The sequence below is a fragment of the Marmota monax genome, unplaced genomic scaffold, assembly GCF_021218885.2.
Source record: "Marmota monax isolate L192 unplaced genomic scaffold, Marmota_monax_Labrador192_F-V1.1 WCK01_AAM20220418_F8-fsc00015, whole genome shotgun sequence".
Lineage (NCBI taxonomy): Eukaryota > Metazoa > Chordata > Mammalia > Rodentia > Sciuridae > Marmota > Marmota monax.
Window position 1 is genome coordinate 26,844,641 of NW_026692194.1, and position 25,654 is coordinate 26,870,294.

Consider the following 25,654-nt stretch of genomic DNA (forward strand, 5'->3'; position numbering starts at 1 on the left):
GAGGATTTCAAGTTCAAAGCCAGCCTTAGTAACTTAGCAAGGCCCTAAGCAATTCAGTGGGACCCTGTCTCTAAATAAAATACAAAATAAGGCTGGGGATGTGGCTCAGTGGTCAAGTACCCCTGAGTTCAATCCAAGGTACACCCCCCTCTCCTCCCACGAAAAAAGAATTCAGAAACAAGAAAAGAACACTACTACTACTTCTATTCAACATTCTCTTAGCAGGCTACCAATGTAAGAAATAGACAAGACAAAGTTGTCCTATATGTAGTCACTATCATTGTCTACAGAACAAGTCCAAAAAATTTATATATAATAATAAGAACTAGTAGGAAAGTTCAGTGTAGTGGCTAGAGAAAAAAATCAGCATATAACAATTGGTGGCATCACTGTGCTCAGTCACAATACATTGAATATATAACATTAAGGCAAAATATTTCACTTATTAAATGATCTAAGGTACTCAGTAATAAACCTAACTACATATATGCAGCAACATTGTTTAAAAAAATAATTAGGTTCATAAGGAATATCTTAATAAATGGAAACACATATCATATGTATGGATGGAAAGACTCAATTTGTAATGATGCTCATTATCTCTCAAATAAGCTATAAATTCTGTAAATTGATCCTAAACTTTGTGTTCAATAATGAAGGGATAAAAAAAATTAATTTGGAGGAACAACAAGTTGAGGGGACTTGCCCTGTCACTTATTAAGATTTGTTACAAAGCCATAGTAAGTAAGAGTGTAATATTGGTGCTGATATAGATAGTGGGACAACAGAATAAAGAGTCCTAGAAAAAAAAATGCACATTATATGTGCCAGAGATATCATTAATTGGTAGGGAAAGAACAAACAAATAACAGATGCTGTGTCAAAATTTCTTATCCTTAAGGAAAAATATTCACTTTTTATCTTACATCATTCTCAAAAAAGTTCTCAATAGATTAAAGATCCCTATGTTTATGAATTGGAAGAATCAATATTGTTAAAATGTCCATAGTACCCAAAGCAATCTATAGATTCAGTGCAATCTCTATCAAAATGATAATGACATTTTTCACAAACCTAGAAGAAACCATGCTAAAATTTATATAGCCCCCCCCCCCCTTTACAACCCCAAATAGTCAAAGCAGTCTTGAACAGAAAGAATAAAGCAGGAGGTATTACATTACTTGATTTCAAGACATAACACAGAGGGCTGGGGATACAGCTCAGTGTTAGAGCACTTTTGAGTAGTGTGTGCAAAGCCCCCCATCACTGGGTCCAGTGGTAGGGGACCCCCTAAAACTATAGTAATCAAAACAGCATGGTATTGGTATAAAAACAGACACATTCACCAGTGAAACAGAATAGAGAGCCTAGAAGTAAACCCACACATCTATAACTAATTGATCTTCAACAAAGGTGCTAAGAATATATATGGGAGAAACAGTCTTTTCAATAAGTGGTGCTGGGAAAATTGGGTGTCCATATGCAGAAGAATGAAACTGGATCCCTACTTCTTACAAAATTGAACTAAAAATGGATTAAAGGCTTACATGTAAGACCTGAAACTATGAAAGTGCCAGAAAGAAATGCAGGGAACAGCTTCAGGACATTGAAACAGGCAAGGATTTTTTGGATAAGACCTCAAAAGTGCAGGAAACAAAAGTAAAAATAGGCAAATGGGAGAAAATATTTCTAGCTATACATTTGATATGGACTTAATATCCAAAATACCTAAGTAACTCAAACAACTCATAACCACCACCATCCCCAAAAAAGTCAAAAAAACTGTTTTAAAAATTGACACTTGACAAATAGACTTTTCTCAGAAGACACATGAATGGCCAACAAATCATGTGAAAAAATGTTCAACATGACTAATTATCATGGAAATGCAAATCAAAACCACAAAGAGATATCATCTCATTCCAGCTAGAATGGCTGCTACCAAAAAGACAAAATATAACAAGTGCTAGGAGAAGGTAGAAAAAAGGGAATCCTAATACACTGTTGGTGGGAATGTAAATTAGTACTCTTCATTAGGGTGAAAAAATATGGAGGTTCCTCAGAAAATTAAAAATAGAACTATATGATCCAGCAATTCCATTCCTGGATAAATATCTAAAGGAAATGAAATCAGCATGTTGAAGGACATCTACACTATCATGTTTATTTAAGCACTGTTTGGTAGTGCCAAATATTGGCAATGAAGTGGTCAATTGTCAAGTCACTACTGATGAGTGTATAAGTTGATACTACTAGTTAGAAAGCAACTTCCCCCTGCTTTAAAAATATGCATATGAGCATAATAAGACATATCTAAAGTATTTATTACAGAACTATTTATAATTGTGAAAAATGGGATATTATTTGAATCACTTTTAATAGAGAATAGATAAGGTGATGTAATCATAAAGTAGAATATTATAGAGTTTTAAAATAAATTAATTAGAAGGAAGTACATGAATCAGAATGGATAAATCCTGATAATAACTTTGAGTATAGAAAGCAGCTTGCTGAAGAACATATATTATGATATGTATGTGAAGTTTGAAAGCTTGAAAAATAATTCATTGCTTTTGTTCTTAATATATATGTAATTATAATTCCTTTCGTTCTTGATACATATGTAATTGTAATATAAAAACCTATATGGGAAGGTTTATCAAATCCAGGATAGTGAATACTTGTGGGGATCAGCAAAGAGGGATGTAGACTTGTGAAAGGGAGCCTAAGGGATTTACAAATTTATCTCTAAGAATGAATATATGTGATGAGAGTTTGGATTCCTAATGACTCGTCCATTTTTTTCTCTCTTGAGCTCAGTTAGCTGTTTTAGAATAATCCTGGCTACCGTTAGTTCAGAGCTTATTTTGTGCAAGACTGTATAAGTGCTTTACATAGATATCTCATTTAAGTCTTAAAACAACCCTGTGAAGTTGGTATTATCCACATCTTCCAATGAGGGATCATTCTTACAGTAAATAGTTTGTTGAAGGACACACAGCTAGTAAGTAATCAGAATTGGAACCTAGGTCATTATGACTCCAAAGCTTATGTTTTTAAACCACTACACTATGTAAAGTCTTTCTTTTGTTTATAAAGTTACTGTGAATTTTTGTAATACCATGGGGCTTTATTGAGAGGGAAGGAAGGCAAACATATCTATTGTATACCATAATTTCTAGCAGTTCAAAGAAACCCAAGGTCTAATCAGAACTTCATTTCTTGTTCCTATCCACTCTATTCATTTTTAACTCCTTTCTGTTAATGTTGACACCTTACTAAACATTTCTATAAAATATATAATGAACTGCAGTTTCTGGTATTTTTACAGAAATGTTTAGTTGAAGGAATTAAGAAGTGAACTTAAGATGCTGCTTTAGGAATCCAGAATGACTTGGAACTTTATATGTCATATTGCATTTCACAAATCTTCTGATTTCTGATCTGGTGTTATTCTGGTACTTACTGTTATTACTATCTTTCCTTAAAAAGCAATTTTTTTTCCTTAAAAAGCAATCTGAGCTGGGTGCAGGAGTGCATGCCTATAATTCCAGTGGCTTGGGAAACTGAGGCAGGAGGATCATGAGTTCAAATCCACCCTCAGCGACTTAGCAAGGCCCTGACAACTAAGCGAGATTCTGTTCTAAATAAAATATAAAAAAGGGAAGGGGATATGTCACAGTGGTTAGGCACCCTGGGTTCAATCCCTGGTACAAAAAAAAAAACAAAAAGCAATCTGGAAAACAACATTAAGGATGATTAATACATAAACACATTGCTTGTTTTGCCATTTCCTCCTACCTCCTTCTACTACATTGCTCCACTTATTTCTTCTTCCTCTTTCTATAATTACCCTTTGTGGAAATGAGCTCTTATGAGAATCTAGAGCACCATTTTCATAGTAGATTTAGACCTGGAATAGTGGATAGAATGGAAGATGGAAATCTGCTGCTAAAATCAAGTTTCTTATTCTCTTTTTTTCCTCAGGAAACATTGATACTCTTTAGACCTAACTCTTAGAATTTAGTTTATTGATGACTAGCAATTTAGAAATAATGGTAAAATTTTTTGGCAGTGGGTTAAATTGTTTAATGAAAGCTATAACAGTATATTTTAGGTAATAGAAACTGTTTTCTTTGTGTCTAACACAAAGAAAAACTATGAAAAAATAAGTTTTTGGCATTAGTAAACATTTATGCCTTATCTAGTTATTGTTATCTGTATTCTTTGTTGTTCAAGCTAAGCTTTCTTTGTTTTCCAGAGAACCAAGTCCTACTTTTTGCCCCTCTTAATACTGTAAGGAATCCTTTAATGAGGGGTGCCACAACATATGAGGGACCTCTTTGCTTATCAGAAATATTATATTTATTTTATTAAAATTATAATTAATAGTCATAATTTTTATTTAGAGGTTTAAAAAATATATACATATAATATACTGGCATAGATAAGCTCATAATTTAATATTTTCTATTTATAGTGGTAGGGTATTTATGTTTTACCTTGGAAAAAGATTATTTATGTTTTAACTTCTTTATTTTCTAAGGAACTGGCATTTGATCCATACGAATCATATGCTCGAGATATTTTACGGCCTGGTTTTCATGATCGTTTCCTTAGTCAGTTATCAAAGCCTGGGGCAGCACTTTATTTGCAGGTACAGTAATTTTTAAATCAAGATGTATAATGTCTGAAAAGTAAACTTAGAAAAAAAAATTAAATCACTTTCTTTTCTAGTCAATAGGCGAAGGTTTCAAAGAAGCTGTTCAATATGTTTTACCCAGGCTACTTCTAGCCCCTGTTTACCACTGTCTACATTACTTTGAACTTCTGAAGGTAAGAAAATTCTAATTGATATTTACAAACTCTTCAAATGTGATGAAAAAGCTTCACATATGCTAGGCAAGCACTCTACTAAGCCACAGTCTCCATCCTGTCATATAAATTCTTTCCCATTCTATTTGTAGATATTATATGAGCATCCATGTACATTGGTGTGTATCCATTTTCTTTTTCTAGTTAAGTAAATCTGCAAAAGAGTAGCATATTTCCTCCAATTTCTATAGTAAATTTTAAAGCAATTGTTAAATATTTTTATCTTGTGCACTTTTTGCTTCTGTGGCTGATTCTTTGAAAATAACCTTGGATTTATGCTTCCAAATCTCCATTTGGTGACCTCAGCAGATTCAGGAACTTAGATAAAGGAATATTCTCAGATGTGAATAAGGCTGAAAATAATGGTGATGACTAATTCACCTAATTTTCTCAGTTCAAATTTGTAACTCTCTCTCTAAACTGCTTATCAATACTTTAGAAGCAGTGAATTTGTATAATCCCAGTAAAAATCACCCATTTGATTAGAGTTCAAAATATTAAGAAGCACTGCTCAAAAGGAAAGGGTCTGTTTTCTTTTTTCTTTTCCTGTTATGCCCTGAAATTAAGGAAAAGAAAAACCTTAGTCTGTAAAATTTAAAATTTATAGCCCAAAGTCATATTCTGTTTACTTTTAATGACCTAACCCTCAAAAGACAAAACTGATATGCATTAATATTATTATTCCCTTAAATTGGGATATAGGTATTTGCTTTCTGGATTGATGAGTTATCAGTTGCTTTCAAAGTATCTTAACACTACTATTTGTGGATAGCCCCAACTGATAGACACTTAGGAAAAGATTGGTAAGTTCAGGCAGGGTAGTACCATGTCTTTAACTCCAGCTACTCAGGAGGCTGAGGCAGGAGGATCACAGGAGACTAGTCTGGGTAACTTAGATATATAGACTCTGTTTCAAAATTAAACATTTTTAAAGAGGGCTGGGGGTGTAGCTAAAGGTAGAGCATTTCTCTAGCATGTGGGAGGCCCTGGGTTCATTCCCCAGGACTGCAAAAAGAAAAGAAAAAGACTGATAGGAACGGAGTCAATCATTTATTTACCCTGTAGCGTTTTTGTCCCCATCACTTGGTAAACTCTAAAAGAGCTTAGTTTTGACATTCACAAAGTATTTATATTTGATTTTCAAAATTTAAGTTGAAATGTAACTGGAGTTCCTGTGAATACCTTCATTAACTGTACTAGTAATGAGAAATGAGGATGTAATCAATTTTATTTGCTTGTATAATGCTTTATACAATGTTTGAAGTGGGTAGGCCTACACTTATATAGGTAGTATTTCTGTTTCTTTATGACTGCATTGAGGGAAGGAGAATCTGATCCACAATAAAATCTATCATGAATCATTTAGAGTTGACTGTTATCACTTGCTTACTGAAACATTTTTAAAGAAATGCACTTTTGTCAGAAATAAAAAATACGAAAAAGACATTATTAGTTCTTTATCTTTTAAACAAATATTTCTTTCATCAAAGAAAACTCATATATTATAATTCTGTTGTTGAGAATGTACTACTAGAAATTTATAATTTGCTGAAACAGATGATATGGGCTTTCTGTAATGAATCATTAAATGAATAGAAGATCTCTGAATTTAGTAAACTGGAGGAGCTCTCATCCTTACCTTTTGTTTCCATTTTCTAGGTTTCTTTGCCTTAAAGTAATTTGGACTTAATCCACTTAAATTTCAAGTAGGAATGTTTGAACTTGGAAAGAGTTAAGGGAGCAATAAAGTAATATTTAATCACCAGGTACAATTATAAAGCTCTTAGTACTCTGAGATTGCAAACACTTACCATTTGTAATACAGGGTGGTTATTCTAAGAAGGTAATCAAGCTTTTGGTATGAGATATTTTTTATAAAGAATTCATTATGAAAACCAGAGTCATGATGAGACACTTGTAGTTTTATTACCTAGAATCCTTCCTTGCAATGATTTCTCTGGTAGCAATTTTTACCTGAGCCTGTAATGGTGTTCTGAAGGATGCAAAGTCCATATGAAACCTCAAGGCAGTTATAATTTATAAATAAAAACAAGATGCTTCGATGAAGGTTCAGAAATCTATAAAACCCAATCTTTTTGTTTCTTGTTTTTTGTTGAACTCAGGGGTGCTTAACCACTGAACCACATGCTCCTTTTTTTTTTTTTTAATTTTTTAGTTGTCAATGGACTTTACTTATTTATATGCAGTGCTGAGAATTGAACCCAGTACCTCACACATGTTAGGCAAACACTCTACCACTGAGCCACAACCCCAGCCCCTCCTGCCCCTTTTTATTTTTTATTTTGAGACAGGGTCTCACTAAGTTCCTTAGGGCCTCCCTAAATTGTCCAGGCTGGCTTTGAATCTGTTAATCCTCCTGCCTCAACTTCCCGAGGGCTGGGGTTACAAGTATGCACCACATGCCCTGCTGAAACCCAATCATTTTAATAAGATATTACTTATTCCCCAAATACAGGCAGTTAATTGTAACTTGTGGCAACTTGCAAGATTTCTATTAGCTTAGGGGCTTATATTCCTGATTCATATCAGTGCCTAAAGTTATATTGCAAAATTAACAGCATATAGGGCAGGAAACTTTGTCTAATCCAGATGCTGATCATTTTTTAAAATTTTTGATACCAGAGATTGAATCAGCGGTGCTTAACCACTGAGCCACATCCTCAGCCCATTTTTTATTTTGAGATAGGTTCTTGCTAAGTTACTTGGGGCCTAGCTAAGTTGCTGAGGCTTTGAATTTATGATCCTTTTGCCTCAGCCTCCTGAGCTGCTGGGATTACAGGTATGTGCCACTGTGCCTGGCTCTGATCATTCTTTTTTATGCTGAATTCTCTCAGCATTATTGTGCTGTTTATACTTTTCTTTAATTTGTTTTTGTTTTTTAACTAAATATTTTCATTTAGCAGTATTTTTAAAGTGTATTCTCTAGGATGCTAGTGTCATGAGATATTCTTTTTCCCACTTATTCTTTGTGGTACTAGGAATTGAACCCAGGCCTTGTATATGCTAGGCAAGTGCTCTACCACCAAGCCATATCCCAGCCCTCTCATGAGATATTCTAAAGTGGGGGAGGGGGTGTTCAGTGGTCAAATATTTGGGGACTACTGCATCCTTAATTATGCTCCTAGAAATGTTCAGTGTATGTTAGAATAGTAAAAGCTTTGTAAAATTGTACAGTAAAGCAATCTAATTGTTTTTCAGCATTTCCCAAGTCAGTTACACTTGCAGTCCCTTTAGAATGTGATGCACTTATGGATGTTACTTAGGGAAACTATCATGGGGATTTTTCCATCAAATGAACTTAAAGGCCTTTCAGCTCTAAGATTTTTTCCAACTACCTGATTCTTCCTGGTTCTCCCCCGTCCCTTTTTGGGAATTGCCATACTGCAGTTGTCAGTCTGAGCTTGGTAATTCTAGACTCAGTAATAATAGCACAAAATTGAGGCAACTAGAGGAAGGAAAACTGTAAAATATAAGTGACAGAAACTAGACACAATTTATCTATGAGTGACATGGTTTTTGAATGCTTATTAGACTATGTAGAGGTCTGATATTTCTTCTTGTATTCTAGCTCAGTAGCTTACTAGCTATGTGGCTTGACTCAGGTTACTTCATTTGTGTGTGTGTGTGTGTGTGTGTGTGTCCTGCTTTCCTTATTTATGAAATGCTTATTTCACTGTCAAACACAATAATATACATAAAAATACTTCAGGGTAATTTCATCACTAGTGCTATTTCTTCTTATCCTGAAGATATGTTAAACTTAACATTTTTCTTTCACCATGTCTGTTCTTTCCTGTCTTCCAAAATCTATACTTTTTCCTTTATTTCCTATCTTTGTTGATCAGCTCAGGCCCCTTCATCAGAAGCCAACACAACATCCTTGGTTTTTCTCTTTTCCTTATTAGCAGATCCTCATGATTTGACTTCAGAAATGACCCTGGAATCCAGCCTGTTGTGTACCTTCTCACTGACAATGCCTTATTAAGCCCTCAGCATGTCTTGCCTAGACCAAGGTGGTACCTTCCTTACGTGGACTTAGTACCTCCTGGAACTCCCAGATTGAAACATGCTATTGGTTCTCTGTCACCTGTAACAAAGTCTAAATTATTTAGCTTTGTTGCAGCTATCTCTCCAACTTCATCTCTCAGTACTCTATTCTACCCACCTTCTGCTTTAGCCATAAAGAATCACTTAGCAGCTATAAATATGCCAAATCTGTTCAGGGTTCCATTCATTTGCATGTCCTTTCCCACTCATTTACTTGTAATTCATCTTCTTCTAACCTTCATTTTCATCTGGGAAATTCAAACAGTTCTAGAGTTGGTTCCTCTATCAAGTTTCCCTTGGTTCCCTAGGCTAATCCTTTCACAGAACTCCTTACTCTGTTCACAACTCTTTGTAGAACTTGTTCCATGTTTGTTGTCTGACTGTGTTCTGTGAGGAATGAAACCACACTCTATTATCTTTGAATTATCATGCCTAGCACAGTGTCTGGTATTTATGCTTTCAGTAAATTCTTGTTAAAAAACGAATGCAAATATATATGTTTTTCTTAGAATTCTTATAAATGTATTATATTTTAAAAGAAGGTTAACTGTAAAATTTATCTAATTACCTTTACTTGGGGAAGTGAACTTTACAAGTTCAAAAGATAAAGTCTAGCTGTTAACAGTATAAGACTTTTGAACTTCATATAAACAGTAAAACAGTTCTAAGGCTCAGTGGAAAGAGGATTCAGATGTTTGTCAAGGACAAGAAATTTTAGTTCAAGGAATAAATTTAAAAGATCTGTTGTATATCATGATGACTGAAGTTAATAGCAGTTTTCAACAGTATACAATATATTGTTAAGAGAGGAAAGTAGGTTTAGGTATTCTCATCACAAATAAAAGTATATTTGGTAATGCATATGTTAAATATCTTGCTTTTGCCGTTCTAAATGTATACGCATATCAAAGCTTCACATTGTTACCTCATAAGTATATAAAATTTTCCTTATTAAAAATAAATTAAGAAAATTAGCATAAGACTTTAATGTTACTGAAACTGAAAAAGAAAATACTCTTTCTTTCAGTGGTTAAAATTAGCAGTCAAGACTTTGGACTCATTCTTTGATTAGTTTGAAAGAATTAAAGTTAATATTTTATGAAGCAGAAAACTTCTTTTATGAGTTTTTGAAAACTACATTGTGTTTTGAAGGTTAGGAAATCAGTAGAATTTGGTTCAACAAAATTATTTTTTTGTTGTTGTTTCTTTTATCTCCCCAAGATATACCAAGGCAAACATTAGGAAAAAACTGTCCAAGATGACTTTGAACTAATTAATTTCCTAGAGAATTACCCTATTCTTTTCTAATATGCTGAGTCCATATAACCTAGAAAAAAGTAGGTTTTCTTTATTTTGAGAATCAGGTTGAAATCTATATTGCTGTATATTCTTTAATGTCTTAGTTTCTTAAGGCTGCCGTAGAAAAATATCACAGAGTGGCTTAAAGACAACAGAAATTTATTCTTTCACAGTTCTGGAGGCTGTAAGTCTGAAATCAGAGTGTGGGCAAGGCCTAGTTCTAAAGGAACTAGGGAAGAATCCATGCTGTTTCTTCCTAGCTTCTGGTGAATTCCAGAAATCCACAGTATTCCTTGGCTTATAGATAACAATCAATCTTTGTTTCCATCTTTATAACAAGTTCTTTACAACCTCACATTCTCCGTGTCAGCATCCAAATTTCCCTTTCTTTTATCAAGAACAGGATTTAGAGCTTACCGTATTCCAGCATGACTTCATTGCAAATTGATTACATCTGCAAAGATCCTATTTTCTAAATACGTTTTTCAAAATCATTTCAGTTATTTGACTACTATAGTGAAAAGGTCTTTGGACTGAAAATTAAGAATCTTGGGTTCTAATTTTGCCTGTCTATGTCATCAAGTAAATGGTGTCATTTTATATAATGTCATGTTGAAAATAATTTAGAACTAATTTCTAGAAACTAACTTTCTAGAAATAAAAGCATGAATTTGCATATTTTTTAAACAAAGGGAAGGCATCCTGTGTTTGTTGATGAATTTAATTCATAATATACATCAGGTACAATTTGGGGAGGGGGTGGTAGGGATTGAACCCAGGGGTGCTTAACCACTGAGTTACATCCCAGCTCATTTTTATTTTTTATTTAGAGACAGGGTTTCACTAAGTTACTTAGGCCTCACCAAATTGCTGAGGCTTACTTTGACCCTGTGATCCTCCTGCCTCAGCCTCCTGAGCGGGCTGCAATTACTAGCGTGTGCCACCTCACCCAGCTACAACAATTTATTTTATGTCTGAAACAGTCTTGAGTATTATTCTTCTCCTGAATACCATTGCTAATATTTTTTTTTTCCTTTAACAGCTCCTTAAGTTTGATAACATTTATCTTCCAGGGTTTCCTGGGACATAGACTGTGCATAATGAATATGCTTATTCTACATACACTATACCATATTGATTACTGCTCCCAACTCTTTTTTTTTTTTTCCTGGATATGCACTTTTTTTCCCTACATTTTTTATTGGTACATTATAGTTTATATTGTACACAACCCTCTACTTATTTCTAAGGAGCCAAAAAAAGTAGTCACTGGTAAAAAGTGTCTCCTATCCTGTGAAAAGATAATTTTTATCATCTCTGTAGAACATATTAGTTCATAGTACTTTAGAATATGATTCCGCAGATGAGATTAAATACAATCTCATGTATGGCAATATAATCTTAGAATTTGGATTTTTAAAAAATATCTAAATAAACTGTATTTGTAAAATTAAATTGCTGCTATTGCACAATGTTATTAAATGGGCACCCATGGAAAGCATGGCATTGAGTATCACTTTGGTAAAAGAGGATGTTGCCTTATTGAGCCTCATTTACATACTAATTGTATTGCTTTGTTTCTGTAGCGACTATAAGCTGCCCCTTTGATGGTAGTTAGTTTGAATTCTGCATGAGTGGCCAGTTCAAATTAGCTGTCAAATAAAAGAAGTAACATGCTTAAACAAAGGTCATTTATTACACCAAAATTTATTGTAGATGTTTGTCTAATGTTATGAAAGTAAAAATGATATTCTAAAATTATTCATAGAAAGGTTTTATGAATATATACTTTGGGTTTAACAATATTTTTGAGATACCACTGTAGTTAAATGGCTGAGAAACTTGAGACTCTTTAGAAAACAATGCACATGTCTAAATGGATTTTTCTTTCATAATTCTTTTCATTTGTATTAGGATTCTGCATGACATTAGACACGTCTGCCCAAATGAGTAATATAAAAACATCAAAGACTAAATATCAAAGGCTCAGTATTTTGCTACTAATGCCAAATCTTTAAGGCTGAAAAATTGTCTTATATCTTATTGACTTGAATATCTCTAGCCTTTACTGCATAAATTCCTAATTCAATAATATAATTCATTCTTTAGTAGTGCCTTTATTAAATTGCCTTTTTTTACATTACCTACTGTGTTTGAGTTTCATAAATATTCCTAGCTTTACTCAATATCTTAATGTTGATACTAACGATTTTTTATGACAATGAAGTTGTTGCTAATTCTGTAGTAGAACTGCAAAGAAATCAACTTACACTTAAGTGTTACTGTTTGCAAAGTGCTTTGATTTTTTAATATTATCCCCATAAAGGAGGCACAGCAGGCTTTGTATAAGTCTCATTTGGGAGAAGAAAAATGAGGCTCAAGGATCAAGAACCGTGCCCCAAGTCACACAGAAATAGAGTCAAAATCTGATCCTAGGAGCTTTATGTGGTGTGTACTTGTAGTCCAATCCTGCTTAGAGGGAGGATTGCTTGAGCCCAGGAGTTCAAGGCCAGCCTGGGCACCTCCTCCAAAAAAAGTTTTTTTTGTTTTGATTCTAGGTTTTGTGTTTGAAGTTCCTCTCCACTATACTGCATCCTTCTGTGTATTCATCTTCATTATCATTGTAATACTCTACAACAGTAACATAGGAATAGAACCTAAGTCCAAATTCCACACTTAAAAAAAAAAAAGAAAGAAAGAAAGAAACCTCATCTATGTGCCGGGTGCTGTGCTAAGTCCTGCAGTAGTTAAAAAGACAGTTTATGCCCCCTATTTCTTCAGTAATGGGCAATAAAAAAAAAAAAAAACACATTATTGCTTATCACAGGAATAATCCATTTTTTAACATTGGTCCCCTTGTTTTATGCTTTAATATGGAAAACTTGGTTGCATGTTAATTCTGATACTAATACACAGTGAAGAAGATCACTTCTTAAAAAATATATGTGAGCTCACTGCAATAGCAATAGGATGTGGATACCAAATTATTACAGTAGTAGTAGTATGTGCTAGCTAATTAAAATATATATATATATATATAGTAGGAAGCATTGAATGAATGTTATTTTTAATTCTTTTTTTTTTTTTTTTTTTGTGGTGGTGGGGATTGAACCCAGGGCCTTGTGCATGGGAGGCAAGCACTCTACCAGCTGAGCTATATCCCCAGCCATTGTTATTTTTAATTCTTAAATGGCTTTATTATTCTGTCTAAAACTGTTCTGGTTCAGATTTATCTTTTTGGCTTTACAGCAGTTAGAAGAAAAGAGTGAAGATCAAGAAGACAAAGAATGTTTGAAACAAGCAATAACAGCTTTGCTTAATGTTCAAAGTGGTATGGAAAAAATATGTTCTAAAAGTCTTGCAAAACGAAGGCTGAGGTGAATATTCTCACTTTTTAAAGTATCCTCCTTTTCACCCTGAATATTGTGGTGTAAATTCAGGGATCCCAGTTCCCTCCTCAAGTAAACAATGAAGAAAATAGTTTTAGTGACAAGCTTGGTCTTTCAGAGGAAGTGACATCAAAGCCAGGAGAATTTGTTATTGTTTGAAAAACCTTTCATATTTGTGCATTTTCCTTTCATACTCCCAGACAAGACCTCCTGAGAATCAACTGGTAAGCTAAAGGAGAGATAGAGCAAAATGTATCGGGTAGATTTATGTCAGCATCATTGTTCTGTCAAAGTAAAATTAGTAATGCCCTTTATTTTAGGGATTATATAACTCAAAGCATTAATTCAGATAACATTACTTCCACTTTCCTAATTATAATATGTGCTATGTGTTTCTAACTTTGGGTCTTGTCCATTTAAACACTTGTAAATAATTTATTTTAATCTCTTAAATTACTTTTTTTTTCACTATGTTGGGCTACTTTTTAATGTTTGCGTTCTAAATATTTAGTAGCCAAGATAGAAATAATCATACTGTAGCTGAATCTGTATGGTTGAATTTTGTCAATAGTCATTGTTCTTTTTAGAGCACTGAAAATTTTTTCTGTGTTGTTTTAGTTTCCAAAATTGTGTAGTTGTGTACCACTAATATATTTGAGGAATTAGTAAACACCTTATCAGTGTGACTTTTGAAAATGTACTTTTACCCTATCCCTTATTTACATGAACTGTAGATTCTTTGTCATCTGTGCACTAATAATGTCTTTTCCTTTATCCCAGTGAATCTGCATGTCGGTTTTATAGTCAGCAAATGAAGGGAAAACAACTAGCAATCAAGAAAATGAACGAGATTCAGAAGAATATTGATGGTTGGGAGGGAAAAGACATCGGACAGTGTTGCAATGAGTTTATAATGGAAGGAACTCTTACACGTGTAGGAGCCAAACATGAGAGACACATATTTCTCTTTGATGGTTTAATGATTTGCTGTAAATCAAATCATGGGCAGCCAAGACTTCCTGGTGCTAGCAATGCAGAATATCGTCTGAAAGAAAAGTTTTTTATGCGAAAGGTACAAATTAATGATAAAGATGACACCAGTGAATACAAGCATGCTTTTGAAATAATTCTAAAAGATGAAAATAGTGTTATATTTTCTGCCAAGTCAGCTGAAGAGAAAAACAATTGGATGGCAGCATTGATATCTTTGCAGTACCGGAGTACACTGGAAAGGATGCTTGATGTAACAATGCTACAAGAAGAGAAGGAAGAGCAGATGAGGCTGCCTAGCGCTGATGTGTATAGATTTGCAGAGCCTGACTCTGAAGAGAATATTATATTTGAAGAGAACATGCAACCTAAGGCTGGAATTCCAATTATTAAAGCAGGAACTGTTATTAAACTTATAGAGAGACTTACATACCATATGTATGCAGGTAAGAAATGTGAAGTTGTTTGTTATTTTGTTTTACTGCTTCTAGCTGACTGTCTGCTGTGTAGGTTATTGTGCCTAAAATAGAAAACAAACTAACGATCTAAAATCTCTGCATTCTCAGAGATCATTTTCTTTGACTAAAACCACCACTTATATTTCCTTGAATTTTTATATTTTCTACCACATTTATATACATTATTTTAAACCTTACAGAGAGTTACAGATGAGAAAATGAGTCCCTTAATTAAACTTATCCAGTTAGAAAGCAGAAGAAACATTAAACTTAATAATAAATTATCATTGGAGTCTAAAAGCTATATATTCCTTTATCTCTTTTTTCTTTCTTTCTATTACTTCTATTGCTGAGCGTAAAATAAGTAGAAATTATAATATGCATATATCACCAGAACTGTGCTAGTAGTAAAAATATCCCCAGCATTGCTTTTTCATAATTTCCATTCCTAAATCTATTAAATTTAGCAATTCCATTTAAGTATTTTCAGCATTTTTCCCCCTTTTTTAAAAATAACTAATGCTGTTTTTAGAAAACAGTTTCATCTTAACAGGGAAATTTTTAGAGATAAACCTGCCCAGATAACAATAGGAAGATTAGTATAGGCAGAATCAAGTATTATGGCTGAGAGGTAAGGAATAAATATATAATGATTGTTTGTGATTTCATTTCTTCTAATGAAACAACATGATCATCTGTTCTTCAGCCTTCAATTTCTCCACATACTAAGAAGTTTTATAATTGTAAAATTTTGTATGTTGTGAGTATTAGAGCACTGAACTGAGACTTGGAAACTTGACTTTTTCATAGTCCCTTAATGTCACAGAAACTTGATTTTTTCATCTCAAAAATCAACATCAAATAGCTACCTTGGTATGTTGGTGGGAATAGTAAATGAAATAATACCACATGTGGAAAACTTTGCAAAAATATAAATGTAAACTGTTTTCAAAAGCTTTTTATTATAAAGTGATTATTATAAATTATAAATGATTTAAAATCAAATGTAACTCAATAACATAAATGCTATTCTTAAACTGTTAAATGTTAAAGTTAACTTCCATCCCCATTTCTTCTTGTAATGGGGTTGGGGATGGAGACTAGAGATTGAACCTAGGGCCTGGCACATGCTAGGCAAGTGCTCTTCTTTTTCCTATTTCTAGATGTATGTTTCTAGGGAAATTTTTCTTCCATTTTTAAAGTTAGCCTATTGGATTCTCAGTTCTCTTTGGAAATTATTATAATACCAGTTAAATTAAGTGTTTAAATATATCCATTATATTTATCAAATGAATGAAGAGCATTCAACAATGTTAATCTGTTCAATTTATTAACTACAATCAGAACCACATTACAAGGAGTGAAATTAAGTTAAAATAATATTTTTATCAGTGGTCAAAATCACTTTATTCATAAATACAATCTGTTCATTATCACCATATCTCTCTGGGATAAATTAGCCAATGTTTGCTTGATTTGGTTTCAGTTTTTATTTGGCCTCTCACTGGTAGTCCTTTAGCTAATTTTTTCCATAGTAAAATAATAGTATTTTCCATAGGTTAGTTTTATAAGCAGTTTGGGTTCTCTGAACACATACCATTTGGTAGTAGGCAGTAGCTGAGACATATGTTGAATGTAGTAAGAGAAAAATAGTGTGGGATTTCAGTTTTTTGGGTAATTTTTCTCCTAAAAATTTCTGTAGTCATTGGATCATTTTGCTGATCCAAAAATTTTATTAAAAAATTTTAATAGCACAGGAAATTAAACAAGTTTCCTAATGTTTATATTAAAAATAAGTTATGAGGTAACAATTTTCAGTAGTTATTATGATCTACCTAATTAGTTAATGTTCATTAACCTTTTATATTATACTTTATGATCCAGAATAACATTTTTAAACTAAATATTGATTTTATCCTAAATATTTTTTTGGGGGGGAGTGGGATTCTTAGACTATTTAGAGTAAAATTAATACTTGATTTTTTTTCTCTGTAAGGACAGAATTTTTAATTTGTTTTCCTATCAAGCAATATAAGTGGAAACAGCTAAAGCATTCCTGGTGTTTCTTATCACAAGTCAGTGGATGGGATTGTGGTTGGAAAATACTTTTAAATTCCAAATTTTCTAATCTAATTGTTTCTATAAAACTTGATTGTTAATTATAAAAATTGTTCTTTAAACTGATTTTTTTCACAGAATTAATTTCTGATATTTCATAAGCAGTTGCAGAACTGCAATTAAATATTTCTTTTATGGGGAACTGTGCTTTATTTTTTGAATGAGCATACTATAAAGCAAACTTAACTTGAACAAGCTGATACTTTTTCTGTCAGTCTTCATTCCTGAATGTGTACAATGCTAGCCAAAGTTGGTGGTTATAGCACTTTTGTCATGGTGTTATTAGTTACTTTATTAATTTTTAGCGTTTGAATCGAATATTTTGCATAGTTTTTCTTCTTATTATATTTAAATTTCTAAATTTGTAGAACTTTGCCAAAGTATTGAAGTTTAAAACAGTTAAATTAAAAAAAAAGAGAGAGAGAGATTCCTCTCAGCAATTTCTTGAAAAATCAAATGTCAGCTAGTTTTAGAAGTGTTGGGGCTAATTTTGACATTTTTTTTCATTCTTATTTTGAAATGTAATTGAAAGCTTTATGTCATAAATGTTATTACTAATGTAACTGGAATCCACCAGCAGCTTTCATGAGTTGTAGTATACACAATTATTGTTAATTATTAGCTTTTTTGAGCTATTCTGTAAGACTTGTTTACTGATCTTATTACTAGTGATACGGAATGTACTTCTTTTTTTTTTTTTTTTAATGTTTTATTTATTTATTTATTTACTGGTGTGTGCTGGGGATTGAACCCAGGGCCTGTGCATGTGAGGCAAGTACTCTACCAACTGAGCTATATCCCTAGCCCCCAGAATGTACTTCTAAGAGAGTTAACTTGTAAAATAAGAAAGCAGTTATTTTCAAGATCCCTTCTAGCTGAAATGGACTTTTTTTTTTTTTTGAGTCCTCCTTACTGTGATAACAGATCCAGTTATTTGTCTTAAGAACAACTGGTCTACTTTTCTTTTACCTTTCTTCGGCTTCCCCAAAGAAAAAAACGGATTTTTGGTTTGGTTAGTTGGCTAATAGGTAATTTTATTGGTGAACACACAGTACAGATTGTGGCTTACACTGAAGGAAAGCTAAAATTTAATTTGCATATTTTTATTATATAGAATTATTTAAAAAGACATTGAATAGAATTCATGAGGAATTTAATAACTAATTCTATAAGATACCACCTACAGACATCTTTTAGATTATTATAGTTTAGTCAGACATTGTCATAAAAAACAGAAGAGAAATTGATTTAATCTTGCTTAATTCAGATTTAACTATAGCTTTAGCTAACTTGATTCCTCAAGTGTTTTAACAATAATTTACAAAAGGGAGCTATAGATTACTAATGTAAGGAGTGTTGTCCAAGCCCTCATTTTATAGACAAAAACTCATGGCTCCTGAAGGTTATATGGTTTTCTAGAAACCATATTATCAGGTAATTGCATAAGAAGGTCTAAAAATTAGGTTTCTTGACTCAACATACTTTCTGCCTATTACAAAGATTCATACAAGGTTAAGTTTTTCTTTATTAGATTGTGTTAGTAAAAATAAAGGGAATTGCTTGGTTTGAAATGCTAATGATATAAATGCTTGTTCATTTATGGGCAAACATGGGTCTACTATGGAGATACAGTCAGTGTAACTTTTTTTCTGATTGAAATAGGTAAAGATAGGTTCTAACTATAGGCAAACTGCCATTGTAAAGCATAGTTGTATAGTTAGATCATTATCATCACTCTGTTTTTTCAAAAAATCCAGTCAGACTTTAGTCTATTGGTATAGCTTGTTCTGTAAAAGGAAATTTTTCTGAAAAAAGAAACTTTAGGAGAATTAGAAAATGTATAATTCATGGAAAGGATTGCAACAGGATCTGATACAGAATCTAATTTATAGCTTGTCTCTCATCTCAATGTTTCTGGACATACAGTAAATCATTAACTATATCAGAGCTTTGAGATTCAGTCCAAATACTGGCAGGGTGGAATAGGAGTAAGAATTACCCAGTGGGGTGAATCATTCTCAATCTGACAATGGTATGAAGAGACTATTTTCTTACCTAGAAAAAGCAAACACAAAAGGAAACTAGGAAGAGTCACTTCACAGAGTTGTTGTGGACAGTAAAATATGAATTAATTATTGAGACCTAAAACAATATGGGTAGAGAAAAAGATGGTGGTGGAATATCCAGTTTAGTAGTCTATTTTAGAAAAATGAGATGACCTTCAGGTAAGCATTGTGATTCAGAACTGACATTATATGGAAAATAAAAGTTTTTCATATTGAAGTGTGAGAAAAGGGTGTTCTCTTGCATTGTGAACTTCACTTTTACAGAAGATAGGATTTAAAAAACTTAATATTTACTGCTATATTATGCATTCATATATAAAGTGCTAAACATAAAAAGCTAATGAAGATTTTTGAGTTTGTGTCTTATGTAAGCTCAGTTTGGGTGCTTAACTTTTTAAAAATCTTTTGAATGATTTTTGATCTATAGGGCAGTGGTGTTCTATTTTTAAGCCCTCTGATTTTTTTTTTTTTAAGGGTTTGTGCGTCAGCATAGCGTCTGTTTCCTTTTTTAAGGAATTCAAGAGTGATTGTTTATAAATCCTTGCTGAGAAGCTTATTGTTTCTTGTAGCTTTTAAATGGCTGTATTAAAGGGAGTATTATCACATGAACAGACATCCTGATTAACAGTGTTGAGCTATGGTGGATGGGGGAGGGGTATTCTTCATATAAATAGCTTTTAATGTAGTAAATATTTCATAAATCACATTGACCTTGCCAAATAAAAGTCAAATATCAATCAAAATAAGTACACAAGAAGAATTGGATTTATCACCTCAAATCTCATGTGTATGTTCTGAACACTAATGTAGGTATATTCTGAGTTTGTAGGATTTTAAAGAATTGTGCAGTAAAATAAAACAAAGACAGCTAGAAGGCCAGCAGAAAATAACAACCGCAGCTTATGTTTTAAATTATCTAGATATAGACCAGGGATTTCAAAGTGGAATTGGCAGGTATGTATAGAGAGATTATACTGAGAGGGGAAAGCAGAGAAACTAGTGAACATGATGGAAATCTCAATGCAAGGTTTGAAAGTCAAGTGGAAGAGTAGTATTACTGATGATGAGGCAGGAAAAAAATGGACAAATTTATTTTTTGTTGCTTATGTTGAAATCCATTAGGGGTCATGTTTGAGCATGAAATTTGTGGAATTGTCTCTACTGAGTGATAATCAGAGGAAAATATCAAAATAGGCTGCTTTTTATTTCCTCTATGAGTATTTGTTCATACTTATGTTTCAAAGCCAAATGCAGGTTGGCCTTTGTATTTTTATGTATTTGCCTTCCATCAGTATCTGAAATATCATTTTAGAATATAAGTAGATAACTGCTACCCCACAACCAACTAGCAATATGCCTTAACTTTTATCATTGCCTGATGAATGGAAGTAGGTACTTTGTTTTCTTCAAAAATTATATAATCTGTCCTTATTGATGGATATTTTTTGATCTTTACATCATCACTAAGATAAAGGTCTTTAGTAGTTAATGTGGCGTGGTATATGATGCAGTCACTGAAATAGAGAAATAAGTGCAATAGAAATAAAAATAGTTTCTGGAATATGTATGCTTTTTCGTGTAGAGTTTCAAATATAGGCCATGGCCTCTCAAATAAATTTTTCATTCATTAGACTTTTCATTGCTTTAGACTAAAAATAAAGTCTAAATTACACAAGCCTGGGAATATAGGTAGCATTTAAAGTACTTAAATTTTTGCTAATTTTTTTTGTTTATTTTTGGTTTCTGCTATTTTTTTCTGATTCACAAGATTGCTTGCTCTTACTTCCAATCAAGCTAAAAACAACTTAAACTTGAGTCACTTAAACTACTACAACAGTGATGATTGTGGAAGTGTTTATTTCACTATCAGCCCGAGAAACTCCTCTTCTGAATGCAGTGTACAGGAAGGTACAGCTACTGCTTCCTAAAATCTAGAAGAAGGCTTATAGTTATAGTTTACATAATTATGGTAGAAAAGAACACCAAATCAGGAATCACATAACCAAGGTTCTGGTTTCAGTTTTGCCACTCTACTGTGTGACTTTGTATAAATCCTAGTTACTTCTCTCACCTGTCTTACTGAGCTTATAGAAATCATATGAAATAAATTAGGTGAAAACTCTTTGAGAACATTACATAACAGTCATTAGGAATTGCCATGATCCCATCTGAGTGGTGTGGCACTGAGGCATATCATCAGTTACTAAAGTACTAAAATGGTTTAAGATGAAAAGACTGTTTTTAAATGGTTTGGGTTAAGAGGATGAAAAATCTATTTTAAATTTGTTTGCCTTTAAAAATAGTCATTGTTTTCTTATTATAAAAATCTACTTTAGGGGCTGAGGCTGGGACTCAGTGGTAGAGCACTTGCCTAGCATGTGTGAGGCACTGGGTACGATCCTCAGCACCACATATAAGTAAATAAAAAATAAAGGTTCATCAACAACTAAAATAAATATATGTATATATATGTACGCACACACTTTAATTCACTTAGATCTTGCTTTTATTCTGTTTTCAACTTACAAGTACCTTTGATAATCCCACAACATTTTAGCCTGATTTTGGTTGGCTTTTGAGAAGAAATAGATCTGGGTGTTGATTTTAAATCTTTATACTAAAATAAACTTTTAAAGCAGGAGCGGGGGACACTCTAAATTTGGAACACAGCTCAGGGATACTTGGGACCTCTGTACTGAGGGTATGGGCTTTCTCTCCAATAGTGACAGCTCAAAGTCCCTATTGTGGCCACTGCTGTTGCTTCCTAAATACATGCTTTTTTAAAGTAGCCTCACCTTACAAATAGATTTGCAGAACAGGAAGAAGATTCTTGAAAGGGAGGGTTGTGATGAAACCGATAAAAATCTCTGTTTTAAAATCTTGTACAGCCTTCTGTTTTAAAATCTTTTCTTCTGGATGAGACATTAGTCTTTAACTGAGGAACTCTGTAACTGAAGACAATAAAATACCAACAGAAATGAAATTATTAAAGGATTATATGTATTTAAATTACTTTTATCAGTAACCCATTCTAGCCTCAGAAGCTAAAGGAAAATGGAGTATTTAAAACCAATGTACTTTGAGTCTGTGAACTTTTCTTTAACTTAAAAGTATTGTAATTTTAAATCCAGGATTATCTGATATTTAACTCAATTCATTATCTTTTTGACCATATATACCAATAGATTAGAAATAGATTTCTGCTTTATAATGAATCTGTGACTTTGCAAGAGTAAAATGGTAATAGTGTTATGAATATTTAAATTTAGAGTGGTTCTTAATCAGATAGAATCAGCTTAAATAAAAATTTTCCAAATACCTTCTGATTTTGCTAAGTCCTGTGCTAATAAAAGACAATGTATTTGTTTTAAGTTTTGATCCACAATGTGTGGCCTAACAAAAATAAAGGCATTTGTTATCCTCAGTGAATTTACCATAAATTAGACTTTACCAGTCCATAATGTAAATAGGAGACTGCTTCCAGAAAAAGACTCAAGTCAATGAACTTTCCCCTCCTTCTTTATAAGGACTCTTATAACTAAATGTAGACTTTGATGGAATTTGAGTTATAGAAGTGAGTGGGGTTCTCCCCCCCCCCTTTATGCAAAAGACCATAGCCCAGTTCTCTTTTGCTGATGACAGCATCCTTTTTCTACAACTTGGGAGAATACTATCAAGAAGAAGCAGGAGTAGGTCAGGTCTGGGGAAGTTATCTCAGTCGATGGGCCTCCTGTTCTACTTCATGGAGGTATGAATGAAAAGTAGAACCTTTCATGAAGAGGGTTAGAGACTCTTCTTATGATTGATTTGTACAATTCTAGTCTCTGTGTTAGTTTTAACAGCTTCAACAGATAAAATTTGTGTTTGAGTTCCCATGTAATTCAACAGTAACAGCTTACAGTTGTTTCAGCAGCTCTAGGTAAGGCCTCTGGCAATTAAAAACAATATTTAATCTACTTTATAAGATTCAATTTCTAGTTGTATGCTGTGTTAACATGATTTTTAAAAAATCTAAATAACTGATCCTAGATGCCAAGATAAACTAATCTGTATGCCAAGAAATTAATAGATTATTGTTGCTGCTTCTTTACCAAAAAGATAAACCAACTGGTGATAGGCTGAGATCCTCGTAGCAATATGCCTTTGCCTTTTTCCCTTATACATTCCTGTGGCCAATGATAAGTGTAAGACCATCTGTCCAGTGTGCAGAGAGCAAGAAATAAGCTGACAAAAATTTTTAATATCAATTTTTTTTACCACTGATTTAGAAAACACTAAAGCTAGTAGTACATTACAAAATCCAAAACATTTTCTGTGCTGAAACATTTGGGACTTTTAAAATTTACTTTTGATCTCTTTAAAAAAAATGTAAATAGTAGTTTTAAACATTCTGAATCAAATACTTTAATATTTTTCCTTTTTCTTTTTAGATCCCAATTTTGTTCGGACATTTCTTACAACATACAGATCTTTTTGCAAACCTCAAGAACTACTGAGTCTTATAATAGAAAGGTCTGTTTTTTAAAATGTTTAAGTTATTTTAAAAGAGATTGAGCAATAATCTTATATGTTTTTCAGATATATGTTGGATGAATTGTAGTTCATGAGCACTTTTAAAATAAATCCATTTATTTTTACATCATGTTACCTTTGATTATTTAAATAAAAAATAGGTGCCATTTTTAAATGGAAATTTAGCATTTGAAAACTCACATTTATAGAATTAACCACTTTAAAATATTACATAGAAGTGTATAATTTAAACTCTGAGTTTTTTTGGTTTCTGTTTAATTTTTTTTTTCTTGGTACCAAGGATTAAACCAGGGGCGCTTAACCACTGTCCCATATCCCCAGCCTGTTTTTATTTTTTATTTAGAGATGGGGTCATCTAAGTTGCTAACCAGTTAAGTTGCTGAGGCTGGCTTTTAACTTGCAATCCTCCTGCTCAACCTCTGGAGCCGCTGGAATTATAGGTGTGCACTACCACACCTAGCTATATAATTTAGACTCTGAATATTCAATTCTTTATGATATTCAAACAAAAGTTTTCAAATATTCCACAAATTGAGTAAACCATAACTTGTCAGTAAATATGTTTAATACTATCATTCAGGAATGTGTTTTTATCTACCCAAAGAGCAATCTACTTTTCAAACATTGGTTGCCCTTAAAAGTTATCAGCTGATTTAGAGTAATTCTACAAACCAAGATTGAACATCAATTCCATAACTATATAGTCATTTATTTTTTAGATTTTTGCATGCATTTATTATATTTCTAGTTAGTTTTACCTATATTGTCAAGTATTAACCTCTTTTTTAAAATATTATCATTTGCCTTTACATTATAGAAGCCTCACTAATTTTTACAGATGTTTACATCCTTAAGTAATTTTGAATAGTATTCTTTTTTCTTTTATAATTTTTATAATTTTATAATTGTACATATTAATGAAGTACCATGTAATGTTTCAGTATATGTATATATTGTGTAATAACAGTAATCTCTTAGTTGTGCTGACTAAAAGCTTTGTGGATTTCTCTATTGCATAATTTGAAATATTTTCATTAAATTTTTTCTGTGTTATGACAGGTTTGAAATTCCAGAGCCTGAGCCAACAGAAGCTGATCGTATAGCTATAGAGAATGGAGATCAACCCTTGAGTGCAGAACTAAAAAGATTTAGAAAAGAATATATACAGCCTGTACAACTACGGTAAGCATTAAATAATAACTAAAGTAAACAAGTCTTCATCAGACTTTTGTTTCAAAGTTGGAATATATAAGGACCAAAGGAAGAAGTAATAAATAAAATAAATGACTTAAATTTATTATATCTTAATAATTTAGAATTTTGAAAGTCACTGATAAGATTATTTAAATTGATGAGTCTGTTTTATTGGTATCTTTCATTTTGATAAAATTTTTATTTGAGTTCCCATGTAATTCAGTTCTGTGTTAATACCACAGAGTATTAAATGTATGTCGGCACTGGGTAGAGCACCACTTTTATGATTTTGAAAGAGATGCAGATCTTTTACAACGAATGGAGGAATTTATTGGAACAGTAAGAGGTATGTTTTCCCTAAAGGCCTTGTTTTATATGTAATAAAACTACAATATGGTGACTGTCAATTGATGCCATAATTGCTCAATGTTGTTAGAGATTTGATTTTTTTTTTTTTTTCTTCTGTGATGGTGGGAATTGAATCCAGGGCCTCACACATGCTAAGCAAATGCTCTACCACTGAGCTACATCCCTTGTCCCCAAGATGTTTATAATAGTAAGAGCACAACCATTTTAAAAGTTAAAATTTTCTCATCAAACAGCATTTAGACTTACAGATTGCCCAGTAATCACTCTGTTGAGTCAAATGTATTTTCATTTGGTG

At 32.6% G+C, this 25,654-nt stretch overlaps 2 protein-coding genes across 3 annotated transcripts in view; one reads left to right on the plus strand and one right to left on the minus strand.

The window, feature by feature from the left end:
• The window catches only part of Sos1 (SOS Ras/Rac guanine nucleotide exchange factor 1), a 116,112-nt gene that overhangs the window by 61,422 nt on the left and 29,036 nt on the right, over positions 1-25,654 (plus strand). For both annotated transcript variants that reach the window (XM_046425453.2, XM_046425447.2), the window contains exons 7-13: positions 4,547-4,657; positions 4,738-4,836; positions 13,492-13,619; positions 14,412-15,067; positions 23,694-23,775; positions 24,856-24,978; positions 25,233-25,336. In XM_046425453.2, coding sequence (XP_046281409.1) covers positions 4,547-4,657; positions 4,738-4,836; positions 13,492-13,619; positions 14,412-15,067; positions 23,694-23,775; positions 24,856-24,978; positions 25,233-25,336 — 1,303 coding nt within the window. The remainder of the gene's footprint in view (positions 1-4,546; positions 4,658-4,737; positions 4,837-13,491; positions 13,620-14,411; positions 15,068-23,693; positions 23,776-24,855; positions 24,979-25,232; positions 25,337-25,654) is intronic.
• Positions 21,762-25,654, minus strand: part of Arhgef33 (Rho guanine nucleotide exchange factor 33) — an 81,734-nt gene continuing 77,841 nt past the window's right edge. Inside the window, exon 15 of the mRNA XM_046425487.2 lies at positions 21,762-22,214. Within this exon, the coding sequence (XP_046281443.1) occupies positions 22,136-22,214 (79 nt within the window). The 3' untranslated portion in view covers positions 21,762-22,135. The remainder of the gene's footprint in view (positions 22,215-25,654) is intronic.